At 33.6% G+C, this 26549-nt stretch overlaps 1 protein-coding gene across 2 annotated transcripts in view; it reads left to right on the top strand.

Annotated features, from left to right (window-relative positions):
* The window catches only part of ZNF644 (zinc finger protein 644), a gene marked incomplete at both ends in the record, with an annotated part of 78439 nt that extends 52137 nt beyond the window's left edge, over positions 1 to 26302 (top strand). The window contains 5 exons of one of the 2 annotated variants that reach the window (XM_079728459.1): positions 5915 to 8949; positions 9131 to 9736; positions 11641 to 11763; positions 25260 to 25362; positions 26110 to 26302. In XM_079728459.1, coding sequence (XP_079584585.1) covers positions 5915 to 8949; positions 9131 to 9736; positions 11641 to 11763; positions 25260 to 25362; positions 26110 to 26302 — 4060 coding nt within the window. The remainder of the gene's footprint in view (positions 1 to 5914; positions 8950 to 9130; positions 9737 to 11640; positions 11764 to 25259; positions 25363 to 26109) is intronic. The other variant, XM_079728460.1, reaches the window with a different exon arrangement.
* Between the last annotated feature and the right edge of the window lie 247 nt (positions 26303 to 26549).

The following is a 26549-nucleotide window of genomic DNA, read 5'->3' as shown; positions in this document are numbered from 1 at the left end:
CAGTCAGTCATTCCGTGCTGAATATGACTTAGCACTCTCCTTTGGTTGCAGCTGCAGTTTTTTACCTTGCCTCTTCCAATTGCAAAGTTCTTCATTAGGAAATTAACCTTTTATTAATAAATGTCCATTTGTTTTTCTACTACTATTGCTTCTCATTATTATATGATTTTGCCAGGTTGTTAAAGTTATGCCTTTGTGGGCCCCCTTCTTTTATCCTCCTTGCATTACCTGCTTCAGTTTGCCGTATAGCAGCTTCTTGAGATGTGTCAAACTATGTGTAATATTTAGTGTATTTTTCAACAAGAATTGCTTTGAGTTATTACGTTATTTATGAGCTAGTACCTTACTGTTTGTAACATCTTTCTATTAAATAATGAGGATAATACATGGCATCAGGAACAAAACTATTCAACAAGTTCAATGTAATTTGGTGGTAGGTGGTACAATTAGATCATTAGTTTGTCATGGCAGTGCCACATGCTGCTGGCAAGAAAGCATTATGTTCCTGCTATTTTTTATTTTTGGTGTTGCCAATAGAAAAAACCTCTGTACATCGAGTTTTCGGGATGCATATAGCTCTATGACCTCAGTGTGTTAGTCATTTAGTGCCATATTTCATTGTTCAAGAATTAGCTTATCAAATATTACAACTAAAGGATTATTTCAGGTAATTTTGAATTTAGAGAATATTTTTAAAGTTCAATAGTATAAATTTAACTTCTGTTTTTAGCTCATTATTTCAAATAATGTTAATAGTGTAATAACCAAACATTAAACATACATAGTACATATGAGAAAGGACCTTAGAAATCATCTTATCCAATCTCCAGCGCCGTATTTCCTTCTACAGTGTTCTGACAAATAGTCCAACCTGCTGAGCCATTCAGTTCACTCTTGTGTAAGACAACGCATTGAAATGCTGAATGTTTCCTGTTTCTAGTTTTTCTTAATCTTGAGATAAAATCCACATCTTTATGATTCAAACATATTGATTATATGTTTTTTCTTCTGTATGCCAAACCTTCAAACATTTGAAGATTGCTAATTGCATTGGCTAATTGTTGGATTAAACTTGCCAGGTTTTCTCTTCATTCTTCATGTTATATGCTAGGTACCCTTACGAATGTTCAGTATTTTTTTAGAGTTTCCTGTCAGTGTGACATACAGCTTAGGATACTACCTGGATAATATCGTTATATATGGTATACTCTGTCTTCACTTGCATTGTATGCTAGGTGAGACAGGTATATATATTTGTACATTGTGTATAGTATATATATGCTTAAATACTGAAGTAATTTTAGATGTAATATTTCAGTTAATTAAGATTTTTTTTTGCAATTAGAATGACAGTTGTGAATGGTTTTCTCTTCTTGAACCAATCTCAAAATATGATTAATTGAAGTTGTCGTGTGTTTTCAAGGATAATTTAAATGAACATGGGGGGCTTCCCCGGTGGCGCAGTGGTTGAGAGTCCGCCTGCCGATGCAGGGGACACGGGCTCGTGGCCCGGTCCGGGAAGATCCCACATGCCGCGGAGCGACTGGGCCCGTGAGCCATGGCCGCTGAGCCTGCGCGTCCGGAGCCTGTGCTCTGCAACGGGAGAGGCCACAGCAGTGAGAGGCCCGCGTACTGCAAAAAATAAAAAAAATAAAAAAAATAAATAAATAAATAAAAAATAAATAAATGAACATGGGGTTTGTGAAAATCTGACAGATCCTAACTGTAACTCAGCTAGTGGGCAACATTATAATTTATTTATAGCTATGCAATATAGTTATTAATGAACTAATGTAGAGTGAGGGCAAATTGTACTATACTTTTTGTGAAATTATACTACATGACAGAGGTTGATATTATGTAATAAGTACCCACAAAATATTAACCTACTTGCAATAAATACAATGAATAATGTACATAAAAAATGAAATTAAGCCAATTTTCTATCAGAAAAGAATTATTCATGAACAGGAAGTGGACAGCATAGATTTGGTGACAGGAAGGTTGCATCTAATCTGAATTACTGAGTGACCTAGGAAGCTTGCTCACAGGGATTACAGAATAATTATGTTAATATGCAATTATCACCTCATTTCTTCTGTAGTAACCTCAAGATGTAGTGTGGTGAGGGTGTTATAGCAAGTGCTGATAGTTTGCAAAAATACTGATGTTTGAGATTTCTGAGACAATAAGTCTAGCTTGAGGCATATAAGTGATGATGTCATCTTGAAGACAGATCTGACCTTTGTACTTTTTTTTAATGCTCACAGTATATAACTACAGGCAGTTATAGCTGTAGAACTCATTATGATTTTCCAGAACCTGAAATATGTTTCATGTAGATTTAAAATTCCATTTGCAGCTTTTTATAAAGTATGTGAACTTTTTAAAGAACATTTTAAAATTCAGTTAATAGAAAAATTGTAGTTATATGATTACATGGAGGAGGACACAGTGATAGTATCTAAACATTTAATAAAAAGATCCTAATTGATAACAGCAATTTCATTGAAATTTAGAGAGGCCAAACAATATAACATTAATTTGTTTATTTTAATTCATTAGTTTTTCCTTTTTAAACTTAATGAATAATGCCTACCTTCAAATATGCCCCTTCCTTTGTTATATTCACATAACCTAGTATTTATGACTCTGTTATATATATTTAACTATATAAAGGTGGTTGAAAAAACTGTTTGAGACAGTGTGAAATTAACTTATAGGTCAAATGCTTTCTTGCCTGGATACTCCATAAACATACTGAATGTAGGGAAATAATTTTTTATGTCAAAATTCTGGGTCAGTGCAACACATTTTGATGATCCATTGTTCTATATTGTATCTCAATGCAATAGCTCTGGGTCTTGAATACTGTTAAGAAAAAATGTATCTTGGACATTTTCATTTATAGAAATATATTCTGAAAATTAAGCCAGGAGAATTTTTTATTGTTGCTAAAATACTAGCTTACTGATTCAATTTCTTGTAGCATATTTTTAAACTGATACAGTATATTTTTAATATTAATGTGCTAATAAAAATTTTTCAGAGCAGAGATAGTCAATTTGGAGGCAAGTAAGGTGTATTTCACTATGTAGATGTAAAGGAAAAGTTTGATTGTTAAAGACCTCATTTTATATTTTCACAATATTTAATTTGATCTTCTGTTTTTCTTTTTACTACATGTGCTTTGTATATTTAAAAATCTGTTATTCTTTCTATGTTTTTGAGCAAAACCCTTTGATATCTTCAAACTTTGAACTTATGGAAGGCTTTTATAAAGCCATTCTGGTAATGAGGATGCAATCTCCAAGCTGACATGATATTCTCATAGTTTGTCACCCTGCTGTTCAGGGGGTACCAACGAAGTTGCTTTAAATGGGAAGCGTCTGTTCCATCTCTGAACCTCTAACACCAGAACAGATGGGTGGAACATGGAACATGGAAGGTTTTACCTCTGAGGTGGTAACAGTGAAGCCACTCATTAACACTGAATTTACCACTTCGTTAGCAATGTTGCTTCCTGTTGAGAAAAGCTAATATAGGCTTTCAGATTGAGCATATATTTGTCTACCTCTGCGAATATAATAAGTAGGAAAAGAAAGTAAATGTTTTTCAGGCTAGTTTTTTTTAAAAAATCTGTCATCCATTTCTGATTTATGAGGTTGTTCCTATTTGGACATTTTACTTTTTCTACCTAACTTAATTAGAAATGTCAGGAATGGGTAATAGTATAGCATCAAGGTTTGCTTTTCTTTTCATTGACGTTTGCACACTCCTTCCTAACACATGTTTATGTGCTGCCCATTTTTAACTTGCCTGTATGTGATGTAGAGACTCCTGCTGGGTGCTGCATTAGCACCATTTTGGAGTGATATCATTGAATATGATGTTATTTGAAGTCTATTTTTATTTCTGTGGAAATTTGCCAATCTCAAAACAGAATTCTAAGACCTATGACGGGCAGAAAAATAATTGTTGGTATAAATAATAATGCCAAAGAAGGATATTTATAATATTTACTTGTAATATTTGTTGTATTAAGGAACACGTCTTGTGGAAAGAATAAGATCATATTTATAAGTGCTGCTCTAAGTTGTGAAATAAGAAGAAAATAATTAGAAGCAATTCTTTTATTCTTTAACTGGATTTAATGTTTTACAAAGTATGTACCTGGTACCATAAAAGATATTAGAAATAATGAACTTTATTGCAAATGTTTTAATTTCTAAATAGCAATTGTAAATTCCTGCTGTTCTAAAATGATATTACTTGTTATACAAATTTAAAATACTGTAAAAGAAAAATGGAAGACCTTATTCTTTATCTGAGAGCAGGAACTATGTCTGTCATGTTCCCTACTGAATCCCTGCTACTAGAGCAATGCCTGGCACATAGAAAGGGCTCAGTAAACATTTGGAGAATGAATAAACTGTACTTGATACTATGTACGAAAGGAAAAGAAATATGGAATTTTATGTCAGTACTTCGAATAATTAAATACATGGGGCTGCCAAATAGCGGCTTCTTTAAATCGCGCTTGAGGATTACTGGATATTTTGAAGGCGTTGCTAAAACTGCTGAGTTAAGAAATCAGAACCATGATGGAATTTGCATTATTTGAATGAGATATCCGAATTTCATAGGAAGAAAACTGTTTTTCTTCTTATACTTTAGGAACTTTTGTTTTGATTTTGCAGTTGTGTTTTTATTCATTCACCACATTAGTCCTTTATTCAACAAATATTGCCTGAGCACTTATGCCAAGCATCCTGTTAGGTTCTAGGGGTATGAAGGTGACTAGGTCACTATCCCTGCTCTCAAAGAGCTTACATTCTTCCAAGAAGATAGGCAACTCCTGTATAATGTGGCCATTTCTAAGAGTAAAATAAGAACAGGGTACAAGGAAACTCTTCATAGTAGGGGCAATAATTATAGCCATGGTATGTATGTTTTCCAAACTTTCAGAAGTCTCCTTTCCTTTTAAAATATCCTGCTGTCTTCTCATAATGATTAAATATTTTATCAAAAATGCCTAGAAAAATATTGTCCACATTTTATATGAAATAAACTAAAAACTTAACATATATTTATGATGTTTCAGAGTAGAGTAAAAAAATTTAGGTTATTGCAGTAGACTGTCAGATCATAAATAGGCTAACTGCCTGTAGGGAATGCCTAGAATTTGGGGATCCAGGTTATGAAAGTTTAAAGAAACATGGAACTTCATTAATTTTAACTTTACTAATTTAGAATGAAGGATACTTTATATAAGCAATGAATGAAACCCAGTGAATAAAACATTTTTTAAATTAGTCGAATTTTAGGAGAATGTGAAACACTGAGAGCAAAGCAGCCTTATTTTAAATAAAAAATGCTGTTTCATACATTAGCCATTGATGTTGATAGCACATTGTACATTCAAGTAAGCTTCTCTACTGACTGGTATTTTGTTACCTTCCTCTGGGAATGGACTTTTAAGTGACAAAACTTTTACTTTTCTGCAATATTTAACAATTTACATTATTCTCTAGTGTAGAATGTCCCTTAATAAATCTACTTAAGTGAGATAATTTTCTTATTAGTAATCTGTATATGAGATTTTAGATTTTTTTCAGTCTGTAGCATATTCATTTATATTGTGTGTGTCTGTGTGTGTTTTTTATGTACTTTGCCCTACATTTTGTATATATGCAGTTTTGGGTTGTTGCCTAGCACAAAGGAAAAATTAACCGCTGCAACCTTTTAAAAATCTTTCAATTTTTTAAAGTGTTTCTTCATCCTTGAAAAATTATTGGGATCTTAGTATAAAAAGTAGAATTAAGCTACTAAAAATGTGTACTTTTAACTCTCCATACGTTCTAATAATATTCTTTCTTTCATGCAAATCTAAATTTTTTTTTCCATTTTCTAGACTAAATGTGTTAAATGGGCTTGCCAACAATATGGATGACTTGAAGATAAACACCGATATTACTGGTGCTAAAGAAGAACTCCTAGATGACAACAGTTTTATCTCAGACAAAGAGAGTGGAGTTCATAAACCAAAAGATTGTCAAACATCATTTCAGAAAAACAATACATTCACTCTGCCTGAAGAACTGTCAAAGGACAAATCTGAAAAAGCCTTAAGTGGAGGCCAGTCTACTCTATTTATACATGCTGGTGCTCCTACTGTTTCTAGTGAAAACTTTATCTTGCCTAAAGGAGCTGCTGTTAATGGACCAGTTTCACACTCCTTAAATAAGACTTCCAATATGAATAAAGGCAGTGTTTCATTAACCACTGGACAGCCTGTGGATCAGCCAACGACAGAATCTTGTTCAACTTTGAAGGTGGCAGCTGATCTTCAGCTCTCTACACCACAGAAAGCAAGTCAACACCAAGTTTTATTTTTGTTATCAGATGTAGCACATGCTAAGAATCCAACCCATTCCATTAAAAAACTACCTACCTCTGCTTCAATTGGTTGTGACATTCAGAATTCAGTAGGGAGTAATATAAAGTCAGATAGCACTTTAATAAATCAAGTAGAGGTGGGTGAAGATAGTGAAGATTTATTGGTAAAAGATGATTGTGTCAGCACATTAACAGGAATTTCCTCAGGTACAGATGAATTTAGGTCAGAAAATGATACAAACTGGGATCCCCAAAAAGAGTTCATTCAGTTTCTTATGACGAATGAAGACACAGTGGATAAAGCTCCAGTTCACTCTAAAGTAGGTCTAGAAAAAAAGAGAAAGCGAAAAATGGATGTAAGCAAGATAACTCGTTATACTGAGGATTGCTTTAATGATTCTAACTGTGTACCCAATAAATCAAAAATGCTAGAAGTAGACTTTATGGAACAGAATGAAGAACTGCAAGCAATAGACTCACAGAAATATGCATTATCAAAAGTGAAACCTGAATCAACCGATGAAGACTTGGAATCTGTGGATACTTTTCAACACCTAATTTATAACCCAGATAAGTGCGGAGAAGACAGTTCACCTGTTCATACTGGCACTTTTCTTTCAAATACCTTAAAAAAGAAATGTGAAGAAAGTGATTCCGAGTCACCTGCTACTTTCAGCACCGAAGAGCCATCATTCTACCCCTGTACAAAGTGCAATGTGAATTTTAGGGAGAAAAAGCATCTCCACAGGCATATGATGTATCATTTAGATGGAAATAGTCACTTTCGACATCTTAACGTCCCAAGGCCATATGCTTGTAGAGAATGTGGACGGACATTTCGAGATAGGAACTCGCTACTAAAGCATATGATTATTCACCAAGAAAGAAGACAGAAATTGATGGAGGAAATTCGTGAATTGAAAGAACTTCAAGATGAAGGAAGAAGTGCACGATTACAATGCCCTCAGTGTGTGTTTGGTACCAATTGCCCTAAAACATTTGTGCAACATGCTAAAACCCATGAAAAAGATAAAAGGTACTACTGCTGTGAAGAGTGTAACTTTATGGCAGTGACAGAAAATGAATTGGAATGCCATCGAGGAATTGCCCATGGAGCAGTGGTAAAATGCCCTATTGTCAGTTCTGATGTAGCCCAGAGAAAAACGCAAAAAAAGACTTTCATGAAGGACCCCGTTATAGGATCATCCAAAAAATCAGCTACCTATATATGTAAGATGTGTCCTTTTACTACTTCAGCCAGGAGTATTTTAAAAAAACACATGGAGTACTTGCATTCATCGTGCATTGATTCATTTGGCAGTCCTCTTGGACTTGATAAAAAAAAAAGCGACATAATCGAAGAACCTATAGATACAGATAGTCCTAAACCATTAACTAAACAACAGTCAACAACATTTCCAAAGAACTCTGCTTTAAAACAAGATGTAAAGCGAACATTTGGATCATCCTCACAATCAAGTAATTTTTCAAAATTCCATAAGCGGCCACACAGAATACAAAAAGCTCGGAAAAGCATTGCCCAGTCAGGTGTAAATGTGTGCAATCAAAACAATTCTCCTCACAAGACTGTTATGATTAAAAGCAGCATTGACCAAAAACCTAAGTATTTTCATCAGGCAGCAAAAGAAAAATCTAATGCCAAGGCAAATAGCAACTATTTATATAGACATAAATATGAAAACTACAGGATGATCAAAAAATCAGGTGAATCATATCCTCTGCATTTCAAAAAAGAGGAAGCTAGTTCGTTAAATTCTTTACATCTGTTTTCATCATCAAGTAATTCTCACAACAATAGTTTTATTTCAAACCCTCATAACTCTGATACCAAAAGGCCAGAAAGCTTCAGAGACCACAGGCGTGTAGCTGTAAAGAGAGTAGTTAAGGAATCTAAGAAGCAAAGTTCTGTTGGAGGAGAAGACTTGGATAGCTATCCAGATTTCTTGCATAAAATGACCGTTGTCGTTCTGCAAAAACTTAATTCTGCTGAAAAGAAAGATAGCTATGAAACAGAAGATGAAAGTTCCTGGGACAATGTTGAGCTAGGTGACTACACTACACAGACTATAGAAGATGAAACCTATAATGATATTAATCAAGAACATGTAAACCTATTCCCTCTATTTAAAAGCAAGGTGGAAGGTCAAGAGCCTGGAGAAAATGCTACACTTAGTTATGATCAAAATGATGGCTTTTATTTTGAATATTATGAAGATGCTGGAACTAATAACTTTTTGCATGAGATACATGATCCTCAGCATTTAGAAAATGCAGAAACTTCATTGTCAAAGCATAGTTCTGTTTTTCACTGGACTGATTTGTCTCTTGAGAAGAAATCGTGTCCTTACTGCCCAGCAACATTTGAAACAGGCGTTGGGTTGTCAAATCATGTCCGGGGACATCTTCACAGAGCAGGATTAAGCTATGAAGCCCGTCATGTTGTATCACCAGAACAAATAGCCACAAGTGACAAAATGCAACATTTCAAAAGAACTGGCACAGGAACACCTGTTAAGCGAGTTAGAAAAGGTAAGTTTTCATGCAGATAATTTGGGCTAATATGTCCATATTCGAATTCAAAGGATTTGAAGGTTTTGCTCAGATTTGGCCTTTATTAGAATCACATAATTTCATATTTCAGAGTTAATTTGTTTTAAGGTGGTCAATTTATTAAAAATTCTGATATTACTCTTAAAAATTTTTTTTTTAGCTATAGAGAAGTCTGAAACCACTTCTGAACACACTTGTCAGCTCTGTGGTGGTTGGTTTGATACTAAAATTGGATTATCAAATCATGTTAGAGGCCACCTGAAAAGACTTGGGAAGACCAAGTGGGATGCTCACAAATCTCCAATCTGTGTTCTGAATGAGATGATGCAAAATGAAGAAAAATATGAAAAAATCTTAAAGGCATTGAACAGTCGTCGTATTATTCCTAGACCATTTGTAGCTCAAAAACTTGCATCAAGTGATGACTTTCTATCTCAAAATGTTATACCTCTTGAAGCATACCGTAATGGCCTAAAGACTGAAGCTTTATCAGTGTCTGCATCAGAGGAAGAAGGGCTGAGTTTCTTAAATGAATATGATGAAACAAAGCCAGAACTGCCTAGTGGAAAAAAGAATCAGTCTCTTACACTGATAGAACTGCTTAAAAATAAAAGGATGGGAGAAGAAAAGAATTCTTCTATTTCTCCTCAAAAGATCCATAATCAAACTGCAAGAAAGAGATTTGTTCAGAAATGTGTTCTTCCACTAAATGAAGATAGTCCATTGATGTACCAACCACAAAAAATGGACTTCACTATGCACTCAGGTAAGAGGACATTTATGACTATCTTACATAATTTAAACACAGTTAATGTTTACCTTAGTGGAATATGTGTCAAAAATACTTTTTCAGAATCCTTTTATTTAAGCTGCTTTTTTGCAGAGCAGGATTGGTTATACTGTTATTTCTATATAAATCATCAGTTGATGTTCATCGGCGCTGAGTTCTCTGTGCCTCATCTCTTGGTCACAATGCAAGGTGAGAACAAAAGCAAAAACAAAAAGCTGATCTGTAAAAATAAAATTTGTCATGGACGGGGGATGGTTCTTTGGATGGGAGGTTGATGTTGTTTAGAAACATAGTGTTACTAAAAAGGCTGTCATTTTTTTGCCAGTGCTCCAAAGTGATACTATTTTCAAGATTTTAGTTGTCGGTTTTCCTGCTGCTTGGGTAAAACAAAACAGACTCTTTAAACTGAATGGATTGGTGTCTGTTGTGTGTTGTGATTAACCCAAAGAAACTTCTCCCTCTTCAATTCGTCATTGTACTGTGGGATAGTTTGCTTTTGGAGGACTGTTGTGAGTATAAAACATTTGTTTGAGGTTTTAGATTTTACTATAGTGTTCTAATAGAACAAAACAGATGGTTTAGCTTAGTGGTTATGCACCCATAGTTTTTCCTTTTCAAAGGAATATTTTGTATGTATTGGCAAATGATGTGGCAGATAAAAAGTTGCCATACTTTATTTGGTATTGCTAAGTCTGGTGTATACTTTTAGACTAGAGAAATGTTGTGTCTGTATGGGTTTCTTTTGGAGGTTAAGAATGTTGAAGATAAATTTAGATGGTCTCATAATTTTAGCACTGGGTTGAATGTATCTAAGGTAAAAGTAACTGGTCAATGGATTAATAATGAATAAAATTAATGTTGGTTTGTTTACTTTGGGCAGACACTGGGATATTCCAAATATTTGTAATGCAGTGTTGATTTGAGGAAAGACTGCCTTGTATTTTAAGTGGTCTGAAAAACAATTTATCTTGTATGAGCTTCTGGTTAATAGGGTTCTTTCTTTTGTATGAAGAGAGTCTTTCAAAGATAACTTTTCAGCATTTTTCAGAGGGATAAAATGTAAGGAAGATGTGTCAGCTATGTTGGCCAAGATATAGTACACTTCAGAGAGGGAAAACATATTTGTGGCTATCACAATAATGTTGAAGAAACCAATTGAAACATGTTGGGGGCATGAGGGTTGTCTGAGAAGTTAGGAGTTTCTTATTGTTTCAGCATGTTTACTGTGATGACTAAGATGTTAGCTTGTTGATCTTTTATTTAGCACAAAGATTTTAGCAAAATACTTCAAATCATTAACTTTCATTATTGATTGTGCATTCAGAGTAATGAACATAAAATGCCCTGAATAAAATGTTGTGTCTAACAGCTGTTCAGTGGTGTGTTTTACCACCTTTTCTCCCAGCCTTCATCAGAAAGCTTACTAATTTAGTATTGAGCCTTTTAAGGTTTTGTGGGTAAAACACTTTAATTACCACTTTGTCAACTAGACTTTTTAATTTTTTTTTTATTGATAATGTTGTAAACTTTGAAACTTCTCAACAGAACTGTGCTATTCAAATCATAGGATTGTATTTTAGGTTTAGGAAATGATCTGCGTAACACAGAAATCTGCAAGAAAGTGATAATAGGTATTAAATCCAGAGGAGCTCAGGGGTTCAAGACACTCCTCCTTCTACCTTTCCAAAGAGCATGGGTTGGCTCTAAATACTAACTACAAACTAATAATAGGTGACTTAATTTCCCCTCCTTATCTTAAGCTAATTCAATGAACGTTTTTTAAAACCATCTTTATTGTGGTACTTTTTTTCACGCTTTTACCTAAGAAAATTTCACTTTTTGAAGTGAGAACTGGATTATAGTTTTCTTTTGAATGATAGGTATGCCTGTGAAGCTTAGAACATGTGTGCATTGCAATACGACGTTTACAAGTGCTGTTAGCCTGTCCAACCACTTACGCGCTTATGCACGAAAGAAGAGTGCTGGACTTTTGACTGGTACAGGTATGTTTGAACAGATAACACAGCAAGTCTGTTTGATACAATACACTTTTTTTTCTCACCAGACTGGTGCTAGTTCAGATGATATTTATAGCTTTCTTTTGTAAGCAGCAGTTGAGTCTGAATAAACGTTAAATTTCAGCAACTTGTAAACTGTTGGATATAATTTTAAGCAAGTTATTCTTTTTCATTTAGCTCTTAGGGCTTGATTTGAGGAAAAAGGTAACCTAATAGAGGTGTGGAACTTTTGAGTCTACATTATTCTTATTGATTTTTAAATTATACCATTTTTGATTTTTAAATTTATTTTTGTTAGTAGATTCTAGTAAGACACCTCTCTTTGGTAAAAAAGATTGTAGTTCTAGCTTAGGGAAATGCTTCGTTAGGCAAAGAAATTATAGTGAAATTTCAAATATGTAACTAAATTAGAAAACTAAGCAAACTAATGAGTCTTCATTAGTCTATAGATCAACTTTTTGAAGGGGCAGGCCTTAATAATGGCCCGTGTTGACAACTGAATAGATTTTTCTTTTAATGCCCCTAAACTATATTTAGGATTAATAAATATAGCTGTGCACATAAATGTTAACATGCACATTTCTGTGTTATTTTTGGTTGGTTAGCCCAACCTTGCAGATACCTCTTCATACTGCTAGCTTGTGAAAATTTTATAAGCTTACTCATATGTAATACTGCTTCTTAAACCCTACAAAATGCCTTGCTCTTTTCGTTTGTAGCCTTTCAAGCTACCCTGCTTTAGCAAATCCCATGTCTCACATCTTATAATATTCTCTCTTTTCTAAATAGGTCTACATAAAATTCTTTTGCCTAAAATTCTCCTTCCAATCTTTTTATTTCTCTTGCTCTTTTAGATCACTTCCTTCTGCTTTCTTCTAGTTGTTGTTTACCCAGCTTTTTTGTTCTTCCTCATGTCTTCCTATGGCTTACATCCAATATGTTCTTGCCACCAAAGAAACACTTGTATTCACACTAGTGTCTTTCTTTCTTCTGCTTCTTTGCTGTATCCTTTGACTTTATATATCAATAACCAGGGATGACTGCTGACCATTTATATTAAAAGGAGGGGAATAGAGTGAGTTTTACTTTACTGGATTAGTCCTCCTACTGTGACATTTCAGTTACTCCTGCCTTCATCAGTCTTGGAAGGTAATTGCAGACATTAGAGGCAGGGAGGCAGTGAAAATAAGAGACTGTAGAAACCGGAAATCATCATTATTGTTATCATAACCACTAACTTGTATTGAACACTTCTATGCGTCAGGCACTGTGCTATGCAGCTGACATGCATAACACTTAATCTTCACCACCACCATTTCAGTTGTAAGTACTACAATTCTTTGCATTTTATAGGAAACTAGAGCTTTAGAGAACTTAAGCAAGTTGTCCAAACTTATGCAGTTAGTAGTAGCAAACTTGAAATTCAAATCAGGGCTGTCTTACCCCTAGATCTTTGTTTTTAGTCACTATTACCTACCACATACAGGATGAAAGCAATTGAAAATCCTAAGATGAAGTTGGGTTCAAGGTGAGGATCATTGTGGTGCAGAGGCTAATTTGAAAGAGCAAGGAAGGGAGAGTTCCCTGGTGGCCTGGTGGTTAGGATTCCAGGCTTTCACTCCTGTGGCCCAGGTTCAATCCCCGGTCGGGGAACTGAGATCCCGCAAGCTGTATGGCACGGCCAAAAAAAATTAAAAAGAAAGAAAGAAAAAAAAAAGAAAGGGCAGGGACCCAAGAAATGGTTAGGGCTGTATTAGATTTCAGAGGGCTTTAGAAAATGTTCCATTCTGACCATTTGGGCACGCTACATAAATACTCAATAAGGTAGATCTCTCCAGTCCAGATTTTGTAGTCCATTAAAAAAAAATGCCTTTATCTCATATGAAAATCCTTCAAAACATAGTGTTAATTGCTTATAACTAACAGATAATGACCCTCCATTGAACAGGGGTGCATTCTCATGAACTCTTTATCATCTAAAAAGTTTCATTAGTTGGGGAAAAAGTAATATAAGATGAATGGGGATACATTTTTATGGGCATCAGAAAAGGAGATGGCTATGTTTAAAATGTTATTAAATACTAACCAAAATATCAGAAGTGTTAGGAAATATGAAGTGTGTGTTAGGCAGTCCTAGGGCAAAAAGAAGGGAAATGAAAAGCTGAAGAAAGTCTAGGGTGCTTTTTTCCACAGCCCCTACTCACTTTTAAGACACATAAAAATCACATGCTCCCTTGGAAATTCTGAAACTTTTCCCCTTGTTTTCAAAATCATCTTGACCAGTAGAGCTACATAAAGGATATTTTTGCTGATTATTCGTGGCAGTAAGAAGTTCTTATCAGCTTTATTGTTTTTTGTTTTCCAAGTGTAGAATGTAGAGCTACATAAAGGATATTTTTGCTGATTATTCATGGCAGTAAGAAGTTTTTATCGGCTTTATTGTTTTTTGTTTTCCAAGTGTAGAATGTAGAGCTACATAAAGGATATTTTTGCTGATTATTCATGGCAGTAAGAAGTTTTTATCGGCTTTATTGTTTTTTGTTTTCCAAGTGTAGAATTTTGTATTATATTTATAAACTCCAGATGCCAATTCTCTTCTTCCCTATCAGTTTCACTGGTATAAAACAATGGTCCCAACCTGTTAGCCAGGAGGTTTCCACTGGGTTATTATAAGGGATTCATCAATTCATATGAGTAAAAGGCATTAGTTTTCAAGAATATGTAGATGCTGTTTTGATGACTAAAATACAAAATCATTTTTTTAAAAACTTACCTTAATCTAAGTATATCACAAAACTGAGACAATATAAAGGGAAAATAAGTAGAACTAAAGCCTTTGTGCTCCTAGTTCAAGCAGACTTGATTCATGTGAATTGTTAATTATGTGACCTACTTCGGAAGAAAAAGCTTAGATATCCCTAGATGAAATGGTAAAGGCCTGCTTGGCTACCTGTGATGGAATAAACTCCCAAGCCTTCTTAGAAACCACCAGCTCCTGGCCTCGTCTCTGGGAACTGGTGGCTTTTTGAGAAAGAGAAATATTCCAGCCAGCCTGAACAGAAGGAAAAGGATGCCCCTCTGTTTCTCTAATATTTATTTACTGATGACTCAAATACTTCTAATATGATGGTTCTCAATCTTTGGGGGGGTTATTGACCCTTTTGAGACTTTGAAAACTATGGGCCCCATCCCAGAAACAGGCACTTATCCACAGATAAAAAGTTTTATATATGTAGGCGTTACATATCCCTTGAAGTTTATCATCCATGGGGCCTTCCTCTGGTGGAAAGCTAAGAAAGAGGAGATGCCAAATAAAAATGAAGTGTAAAGAACACAGAACTGGGATTCTGGAGCCCTAAGAAATCTTTCTTTTTTTTTAAGAATTAGATGATGCTTAAAATGCCAGAACTGTGTAACATCAAACTAATTTATATGGTCACAGATATAAATCCTAACTTAACTAAAAGGAAATAATGAAGAAAGTAGGAAAGTTTTGGAATTAAAGACATGGAAGAGGTAGCCATACTTGGAACAGAGTTCAATTGTCAAGAAAGAATAAACTTCACAGGTATAAATTTTGCCCAACGCTGACCTAGTTTATCATTCTTTGGGCAGGTTCAAATGAATTGTTTAATAATTTCCATGTGCCTTCAGTTGTGGATAATCATTTATGAAGCTGTTTTACTGAGGTTTTTTCTTTAGTGGATTTTTATCTAAAGAGACTAGTTCTAAAGGGTTTACTTTATATCCTACATTGCAAATTCAAGACATACTTCTTATTCAAGAATTTATTCCAGTTAATATAGACTGCACTATTGGAAGACTTCTTTTTCAGGTTTTGTTCTCTTCAGATTGTTTTACATGCCCACACAGATTTCTTTTTCCTGGTTGATTTTTTATACAGTCTAATAAGAACATTATTAATTTTCATTAAAAATTAGAAATTTCATACAATTTATATTAAATGCTTTTGGACTTTTATTTTAACTGCTGGCTTTTTTGTGTTTAATAATATTTTAATTAAATGATATCTTTTTCATACTGGCAGTATTAAGAACACAATATATTTACTAAGTTATTAATAGAGTGACGGAGTATAGTGCCTCTTTCACTCTCACGATTGTCCTGGATTGCACAATAAATTATAGGGTCACCCTGGTTATTAAAACTTTTAAATATTTAAAATTATTCAAGGCAAAGTATATTCTATCGACTTAATCTGCAATCAGGAACAACAAAAATATTTTGCGGTCAGAGTAACAGTGAATTTTTAACAGGTAAAGAAAGGGAAATAATTGAAGTCCAAGTAGAGAGAATGCTGTGAAAGTAAATATATCAGTAAGTTGAATGCATGTTTGCACAGTGCTTTTCTGTGGTAACATAGCAATCTGTCATCTCCTAAAAAGAAAAAAAGATAACAGTGGTATTCAACGTTTTTACTGGAATTCCATTTTACATCTTGAACTTGTATACAAACTCACATTCATACATATACACACTCACTTGTTCACTCATTCACTCACCTGAATTGAGTATGATGCACTCTGATATTTTCTATTTTATTATTTTTCATTAAAAATAATAGTGGTCATGACCCAGTAAATTGATTTACTACCCACTAAGAAGTCACTGCCCACAGATTGAAAACACTCCCCTTAAGTGTCTCTTTTAGAAGCTGATACTGACTAGAATCAACAATAGTAATAGTTTAGAAATCATAACACTCCTTCTGTGGCAGCAAGTGAATTTTCTTTACTCATTGTATTCAAATGTTTAACTATAGATCATATTTTTCAATCAACTGCTCACCTTTGGTATTTAAAGTAAATTGGAAATTTCTAGCTACTTAAAATTAATGCAGGAAATATATTTTTACATATGCAAATATGTGGGGGGAGCTTCATTTAATTATCTTCAGAATACTTCCATGATAATATTTTGGAAGTAAAGCATGATGGTTGCTGTTCTACAACAACAGACTCGTCATTATAATTAAAGAATGACTTTTCCAATGAGAAAAAAATAACTTAAAGAAATTGATACTAGATCCTTTCAGTCAGTAACACTAATGCAATATATCTACATTCTTTTTTAGTGAAGTCATTGTTTTATTTTTCATACCATCCACTTTTAAGCAGAATAGTAGATTATGTGTTACTTAATGGGATCTTTTGCCTGTTTTCAGCTTTAATGGTATAATTGGCCATAGGGGCCTGCAACAACAAGTGCTAATGAACATATAACACAGTGCCAGGTGCTGAGTGGGTATATAAAAGCCACTAGAAAAATAATTCTTTTATTGTAGAAAGTGCTGTAGGAATTCTTTCTGCTGTGAGGGAAAGAAAAAAATAGTATTGTAAAAGTTTTTCAAGGTATATACTTGTCCTTTCATGAGTGTCTTCTGTGGTATCTTTTAAAATATTATAATATTGCATCTTCAAGAAACCACATCCTTTTATAGTGATTCATTCAACCTGAAAGAGTATAAGAAAATTTCGATCTTATTATGATTAAACTCTAAAGGAGCAAACCAGCTTCTAATTAAACCAAATACCTGGATAATTCCTCCAGACTAGGCTGTATGAGGGATACATAATGAGATATGACCCTGTATTAAAGAACTTAGGAAAGCATTATTGGCAATACATACAAAACTATCAAAGTTAGAGAACTATGCAAGATACTATACACATTAATAGTATATTGACTGTATGTGCTCTAGAAGCTCCTTTCGAGGGGAGCTGGGAATTAAGTTGGGTTTGTTTTTTCCTGCTGTTTTTTACTGTTTTGTCTCCTTGTTAAGTAGAGCCTCAAAAAGAAAGAAAAAGGAAGAAAAGATAGCTCATGCTGATATGTTTCTTACAATGTTTGAAGTGGGAGGGAAAAATAAAAACAGTAGTCAAATAAAATTTCCATTCATTCAACAAAAGTTTTAGCTGTTTATTGTTGTACCAGGACTGTGCTAGCTCTGAGGCTATAAAGACCCTGCACTCCAGCTGCGTAAACTTAATGATGGTGATCTGTTAGGACAAGGACAAATGTGCTGTTGCAGAAAGCTTTGTAAGGTTTCAGCTAGACCCTGAACGTGAAGGTTGAGTAGTTTTAAACAGAAGAAGAGATGAAGTAGGACATTCCAGGTAGAGAGAACAACATAGTGTGGGATAAAGGGATGGAATTTGGAGTTCAAAAGGTGTTGGGAGAATCAGTTGTAGGTGTTTGGGAAGATGATAACGCCGGAAAGGTGGGGTTGATGCTTTGAGTGCTTGCTAAAAAATTTAAGAAGTCATCGAAGAATTTTTTAAAATAAGGAAATGACGTGTTCAGATTTGTATTTGAAAAAGCTATTTCTCATAACACTGAAAGATGGGTTTCTGTAGTTTCTTGGCTATAACTTATCCTGTGGTACTATTCTTCTTCTTCTTTTTTTTTTTTTTTTTTTTTTTACTGATGTGGTACTATTCTTCATTAAGAGTGTATATCTGTGTGTATTTATCTGCCCAGTAATGTGTGATTTATTCAGGATTAGCAAGGTAGTGAATGGTTCAAGTCGAGTAAATTTTCTGGGTAATGAAAGACTAGTGTCAAAGTTGATTTCATCCCAACCATTTTTATGGTAGTGTTTCTAAAACGTTATTCTTGTTTTTGCCTTGCGAAACAGTAGACTGAATATAATTTAATTATTTGAGTATTTAGAGTCACGCTTACGGATGCTAATTGTTGTATTATGCCAGCAAAAATTGGGCTATTTGCCCACAATACTGAAAAGTGATTGGCTGATTCATTCACTAATTCAACAAGCATTTTTTTCAGCTTCTTGGTGGTTTATGTATTATGCTAAGTATTACAGAGATAACTTGGAACTTACAATATGATAGAAGCACGTATATGCATAACTAATACAAAACAAATTTTAAGTGCCAAATTATAAGTGTGCATGAAATACTGTGGAAGTTCGCATGAAGAGGAAGGTATTTTCAGCTAGACCAGGGCCCAGCAAGGTTTTTGGAAGTAGAATTTGATTTGGACCTTGAAATGGAAATGGGGGTCGGGGTGGGGAAGGAGCATGCCTGGGAAGGAGCAACTTGGGACTGTGTGGAAAGTTTATTGAAAACACTAGGAAGTAGGAGATAAGGGAATAGAGTTGGACAGGTAAAGGACATAGAATGCTAGAATGCTAACCCATGATGCTGGAATTAATTTTGTAGGGAGGAGCCAGTAAAGATTTTTTTTTTTTTTTAAGAATTTGTGTGAAGCTTTTAAAACTGTTTTTTAAATAAAAGTTAAAGGAGTTAGTGGGGAAGTGGAGAAATTGTAGATGAGGTCATTTTAGGAGTCCTGAACCAAAGTCCTGAACAAGAATAAGAGGAAAGAGATGGAGATGGGTCAAAGTTTTAAACCTTGTTATTGGGAAGATGGTTATACCAGTAGAGTTAATGAGTCTGCTACCGGGGTGTTTGGTAAGAGAACGGTGGGCTTCATTACTTCTCTGGCTGTCATTTATCTAGCAACACAACATCATCTAGGTATCTACTGTTAACAAAGCAAACAATCACACTTACTCAGTCAGTAAGTTTGTTTTTGGGAGAATGGAGCCTAAGAGTTTTGTACTATTGTAGCATAAAATATTTACATTTTATGATGCCTGCTTTTGCTGGTCATCGGTTATACAACTTAGGAATTCTATTTGATAATCTTTTTTGACCAATATTTTGTTTTTCATAAAAGCCTTAACTAGTCCCCTGCGTTCCTATTGGTTCTGTTACTTACCAATTTTCAAGTTTTGTTTTGTTTTTTTAACAATTGACTTAATCTGGATATTTATGTTTGAATTTTTTTAACTTGTCTAATATCTTTACATCCTTAGTTGTAGTGTTGTGTTTGTTATGTTTTATGTTCTGACATGAATCTCTTGAATGCTGTTTATAATCTGGATTAAAATTTAGTAGATTTTACAATAAAAAAGTATGTTCCTGGCCAGACCTAAACTGTAGGCAGATCTACTTCAAGTGACTTTATGGAAATAATAAAATAATACACAGATTTTCTCTTTTGGAGGTTAGGGCAAGGGGATGGCTTGCTGGAGACTGGTGGTCCCTCACTTAAGTAAGAAGTGGAAAAGTAGGATTTACTGTTTTTTTGTTGTGTCTGGAGTTTGAGGAATAAGGTTAATTCTTGCTGTCCAATGTTTAAAGTATATATTTAATTGTGGCCTTAGCTGGAAGTTAGCTAAACCAGAAATTACCTAGTCAACACCGTGTTTGTTAATAGTTCAGATTTTGGCTGGAATGTAAAAAAATACTTCAGAATTATAAAAAGCCAAATCAGATCTATTGGGATTATAGATTTGTGATATTTAGATTTACTCTTATGATTATTATGAACTCTATCTAACTTAAGTTGAACATGATTATATTAAAGATAACACATTTTTAGGTAAGGTCATTTCCTTACTTAACTAATTTTGAATAGGAACAATCATTTAGTTACTTCTAATAAATATGAAGTGGTAATTTGGAAATACTGACACTTTTAGAGGGCAGGGAGTGTGCTTATATTCAGGTGATTCTAAACAAATGTGATTTAGAGCAGATTTGCCATTATGTATTTTAATGTTTATTCCAATTTTAGATATGTCTTTGTCTTAGAAAAGTGGTTGATATTAAATGCCTATTGTGTTTAGTAAAAGAGCATGCAAATCCAACCTACCTTAAGGAGAAATTTTAAGTTTTTTTTTTCTTACCTGTTACCACAGGTACCTGTTAACTCTTAATTGAACAATAAACAGCTTGTACCTGGGGGATTGTTAGTTTTTAGCTTTTTGCAACCTAAAAAAACTAGTATGCCTCCAATTTCTGTTTATAAAAATGTGTGATAAACTTTCATATTTATGTTTAGCTTTTCCCTTCACATTGATAATGCTCAAAGTATCATTTTACTAATCATTCCCTCTACTTTGAAATAGCAGAGGCTTCTAGACATTGAATGTATCGATATGTACTTTTTCTTGTCCCAAGTAGATAACTTTCTTTGAACCAAGCATATAAAGCTGTTGCTACCCTTAATACAACCTCCTACTTTGTAGGGCAAACTCAAGCTACCTGACTCCTCTAGACTAATATTAAGCCATCAACTTAATACTTACAGCAAAGGAAATCTGCTTTTCAAATATTTTTCACTTCATCCTCTTCCAGGTAGATTGTTAAATCATGCTATACCTAATTAACTTTGCCATAATTGCCCTGTGATTCTAGGTTAGTTACTGTTTTTAGTTATTGAGAATGGAAACTCCAAAAATAATGAAAGTAACTTAGGGTACTAAAAAAAATCCAATTTTAGAGTGAAAATATCAGGGGAAAATGATGGTGAAAATATGCTTCTGAGGTTGCTAATTGTGTATCTATATGTTTAATTCTGATTGGAAGGGGAACATTGCTTTCATAACAATAAACTACTTAAACTGCTTTATGTGTCCAAATATGCCAACAACCAGTTAGGAACAAAACAGATGAAATAGGGCTTTTGACTAAATGGGCAGGGAAGGGTGATTGCAAATAACAATATTTTGGTGGTGAATGTTAATTTAGTTATGATGTTAGTTCTTTACCATAGAGGCTTCAGATGTTTTTAAGAAATAAATCTCCATTCTTTGAGGTCATTTGTGTAGTGAATTAAAAAGAAAATGAAATTCATTGAAGCAGTTATTGTATATAATGGGCAGAAAGGTGGAAGTGGCAAAAGGACTTATGTTAGAGCCCAAAGTAAATTACTTTTCTTCTATGTATAAAACTAATGTCTCAGAAAACAGATTTGAATTTGTATCTGTTGTATTATTTATTGATTTGCTTTTTGCTGATCCAGTTTAGTTCTTTAGGCACACTGTTGTTTTGTTGTTGTTGTATTTTGTAGCATAGCAGTATGATGTTCTTTTTGAGGGCTCATAAGTCTGCTGTATTTCTGTCTCATTCCTATTTGATCAAAACAGCTGTTTTACTGAACGGTGTATTCTGAAAAAATTTTTATATGACCTTATAGCTCAGTTCAATTCATTCTTCTTACAAGTAAAATATTGCTGCCAGTAGCAATGTAGATCTTTTATAAATCAGATCACTTCAAAGGTTTTTTTTTTATAGTCTTCTGTTTAAAATTGATCTCTTTAAACATTTCCTGCCACCCTAAATAGGAAGATTTGAGTAACTGGGTTTATTCATTTCTAAAGAAGTATTTATACTCAAGGAAAAGAAAATTAAGAATTTCTAAAACTAATCTAGTATTTTTTGTAAATTTCAAGTATAGAAACAATGTTAGATTTAAAATACTTCGGAACAGAAAAACGGTATGTGTGTGTTTTGATTTTTGACAGTACCAAGTAAGTGCAAATAAAATTCTATTGTAAAGAAAGGCTTTGTATAAAGTTATCTATTTGACAGATTATTCATATAAACAACTTCAATAAACCTTAGGCTATTTGTCAGAAGTATTGATGAGCCTCATTATACTAAAACTGACTGTGTTAGTGACGTTGTTTTTAATGTTCTAACAATTCCTGGTACAGTCCAGAATAAAACTGCTTTTCCCTCTAGAGACAATAAAATCTGTTAAATGAGAACATTTGTATAATAGACATGTTTGTACATCATCTTTTTCATTTAGTGGAACATTTTGGAATATTCTTTTTATATATATATATACCGATTTTTCTAAAATTTTGGGCAGTATTGTAGGGGTGATGGTTGGATGTTGATATTAGAAAAAATTATTCCTGTCAAATGTATTCATATTTTACTTCCTAAAATAAATGACATTTCAGGGGGTGAGAAATTTTAAAGTGATGATGGAGATATTAAGACATGGAGATACTTATGTGTAATTACCAGAGGTCCCTGGTTTTTAATATCTTAACTTTATGGACAAGTTTCCAAGGATTCCCAGTTCATGTGATTCCTTAAACTTATGTGGAACTCTGGATACTGGAGATTCTCAATCATATGCTGACAGAGTTGTCCTACTTTCCAAAGTCATAATACCTTCAAATACTAATTACTACAAAAACTATGGTATTCTCACTTAAAATTTAGTTCTGATCATTCATAAAAACAGCCATAAACTTCAGAGTTTCTAGAGTTCATATAGCATCAAAAGTCAGAAAAAATTTTTTTCCCTCTATTAAAGTCAAAAACATTTCTATAACCTCTGAGTAAACATTTCCAGTTCCATTTTTTGAAGTATCACAGCATCTAAATGTAACTTAAATGCTTTGTAACTGATAAAACGTTCTTTTGCGTACTTCCCCATCACCCTCTGTCCTTCTCCCTCAATTTGCTTTACACACCTAACATTAGCATTCTGTGAACAAATATTTAACGGATTGTTAAAATGTATTTTATTTGTATTCTACAGTAATTTATTTACATTTTAAAAGGAAATTTGAATACAGTGTGGCAATTTTGACAACCAGCAAGCTCATCAAAGTAAGATTCTATCTGTAATCTCATGATATACCAAATGCTTGCTCTGTTCCACGTAACAGAGACAGGGATTGTGTGTAGTTTACCTTATAGATAGGGAAAGAGTAGCTGCCATCTAGTAGCACTTAGCCCTTTGAGTTCCTTAAACTCTTTACTTCTAGTGTATGAATTTCTTTAAAATTCACCTGAATTCAAATTGCTCACCAAAGCAACTAGGAAAAAGAAAGTGCTGACTACAGAGTATGTGTTACCTCATTCTTCTTACCGGTTATGAAGAACCTAGTTTCTACATAGAAGCTAGACTGGCCAGTGAAGAATTTAAGTGTGACTGCTAGCAACATATTCATTTAAACAAGTGATACAGAAGTGTTCTACAGGAACTATAGTGTATATTACATAGGGGTAGAACAGATTTCTGTTCATATGCTGTTTAAATGTCAAAGGTTAAATTGCTAGGTTTTTCTTTATTTTTCACTCCAGAAGTATTTGTTGAGTTCCTACTATGTGCCAGACTCTTGAATGAGCTAACTAATGAGAACCTTGTAAGATTTTTCTGTTCAGATTTTGGTTGTTTAACTTTGAAGTAGCCATTCTTTAAAACTTAACTTGACTTCCTATATAGTTCTTTACTTATTAGATTCTTCTTCTGAGGATAAACAGAGAAAGACTGTAAGACCTAGATTTTACTTTTAAAGAGGCAGGTGACAGGAAGCGAAAAACAGTGGCTTGAATGAGATTTAGGCTTCTCATGGTTTTTAATTTTCTATATGACATTTCTGTTAGCATTGCCACTTGACTACTGTAAGAAACTGTTTATTGGTTTTATAATAGTAGCATCTATTCTTTTGGAGCCCAGACTTCGAACAATTCATTTCACACAATCATTGAATAGCTAGTTCCTATTCTCTCTTACCTAGAATTTTTCCAGGGGATTTCATGTGACAGGTTAACAGAAGAAAAGCCATTTGGACAACTCTTCTGTTACATTTGTTTCCCTCCCCCTTGGATCCCTAGAGATAAATTCTTACCATCTCTTCCTGCTAATTGACCAGCAGCACCCTGGAATACTATCATCCCCTTGTCTAAAGGAATGACGTAGTTTTATTCAAAGAATAAAATGTTATGTCCTGTCTATTCCTACCTATAAAAAATACCTTTTTTCTTTATTAAATTAGATTTTTTTTTGTAATAAATGATTGAAGGAAAAGTAACAGAAAAATTTCAAGAACAGTTAGCACTAGAATTTTGATCCACTTTAACATAAAAATCTTTTTTTCCCCTTTTTAATCACATTTTTAAAATAGCTATAGGAGAAAATATAAAAAGAAAAAAACGTAACAAATAGCATTTAACTTCTGGTCCATTTATGAACTTATGTGAGGTAATCTGGATCTGTATTTGTTTTCTAGCAAAATAAAACATGTGCTTGTCTATGCAACACAGATTGAGTTTAAAAATGAAAGTTGAGCATTGTTTGCCCTTCCAGATGTAGGGCTAGCGTATAATTTTAAGAGCTATTTATTATTATAAAATTCAAAGTGAATTGGTATATAAAATTGATTTTTCATTGAACTTTTTACTGTTTTCAAAGCATGTGAGATCTGATTAATGGAGAAGTAATCAAATGCAAACTTAATGATCTCACATAAAAGGTTATAGTTTTTCTGGAAATAAGATTTAACCAGATGTTAATGTATATATATGATCATAAGAGAAAAGATTACATTGCTGTAATAATTGACCAATTTAGTCATTTCAGGTTATTTTAGTTACATTTTCTCAGTTCTAGTTTGATATGGCAAAGCATTATTTGAAAAAGGAGTACAGGAAGAGTGTATGCTGATAATATTACTGCTGTTAGAGAACCAGCTGCAAGTTAGTGCATGCTTTAGGGAATACAAATGAATACAGACTTTTTCTAACTTGATTTAGATGGTCTGACCTCCCTAGAAGTATAGTATGTATACATACTTGGAATATATGAGAAATGTTAAGTCTTTTTCTTCCCTTTTTTAGCTTTAGATTGTAAGCAAAAGAAATCAAGGTCAAGATCCGGAAGCAAGAAGAAAATGCTAACATTACCTCATGGTGCTGACGAGGTTTACATTCTCCGATGCAGGTATATGCCTATATTGCCAAATCTGCGCAGTTTCTTCAGATTTTGCTTTGAGACATATTAGCTATTTTATTCGGGATTTTTAGTTTGTGGCAGAAGGTGCATTCTCAAAAATCAAGTTACAAATGAACTTTTGGAGACAGACTTAAAATCTTATATGGCTCATAATATGCTATACTTCAACAACTAATGAATCAAGGTTTTTACATTAGCTAAGGTACTGTGATTTGTAAAAGTGTCTTTTGTTTTTGTTGTGTTTTATTTGTGTGCTTTGTTTGGTTTAATTTGATATTTTTTAAATTGTCTTGAGTTCCTGCTTATTGGGAATATATTTTCTCTCCACTCATACTTCTAAGTGTAGCTATACAAACTCATTCACACCTTCCATACTCATCTTCATGCAGTTTAAGGAATTCTGAATTGGAGAGTGGTCTTTTGAAAAGAATAGTGCATTTTGGAATTACGAGTTGTTTTAAATATATTAAGATGTGTAGATGTTAAGACCTTTTAATTAATTTTAACCTAATAGTAATGTTCCCATCTCTACAAATATTAGTGGAGTTATTATGAATTGGCAGTTTTGATATTGTATTAAATCATTTTGACTTTATAGGTGTTTAGAAACTATTGTCAAGTACTATCTCCAATACAGAGTAAAGTTTGCTCCTGTGTTTATGGATTTTGTGGGAATTGGTTTTACATAAAGGGAATTGGTCATGTTAAGAGAACTGTTATCAACTTCTTCTCTAGGTTTTGTGGCCTAGTCTTTCGTGGACCATTGTCTGTTCAGGAAGACTGGATTAAGCACTTACAACGACACATTGTAAACGCTAATCTTCCACGGACTGGAGCTGGCATGGTGGAAGTCACGTCACTACTCAAAAAGCCTGCCTCCATTACAGAAACTTCATTTTCTCTACTAATGGCAGAAGCAGCTTCATAGAACAAGAAAACCTTTTAAATAGCAAATTTGAATTGGATGTAAATTTGAAATTCTTTGTCTTTTTTTTAAAGCCACATTAAATTATCCGTTTATAAATACTAAAGCAGGCAAATGGGGAAAAGTGAATGACAGTGACATCAGAGCAAATTGAGTGCTTCAAACAGTAAGTAGTCTCTATATTTTGTATAGGATGGGAGATGTTTCTGAGGTTTACTACGTTTTGTCAGTTAACTGTGTTCACTCAATG

This window comes from Hyperoodon ampullatus, assembly GCF_949752795.1.
Source record: "Hyperoodon ampullatus genome assembly, chromosome: 2".
Lineage (NCBI taxonomy): Eukaryota > Metazoa > Chordata > Mammalia > Artiodactyla > Ziphiidae > Hyperoodon > Hyperoodon ampullatus.
This window is presented reverse-complemented; position numbering and strand designations above follow the sequence as displayed.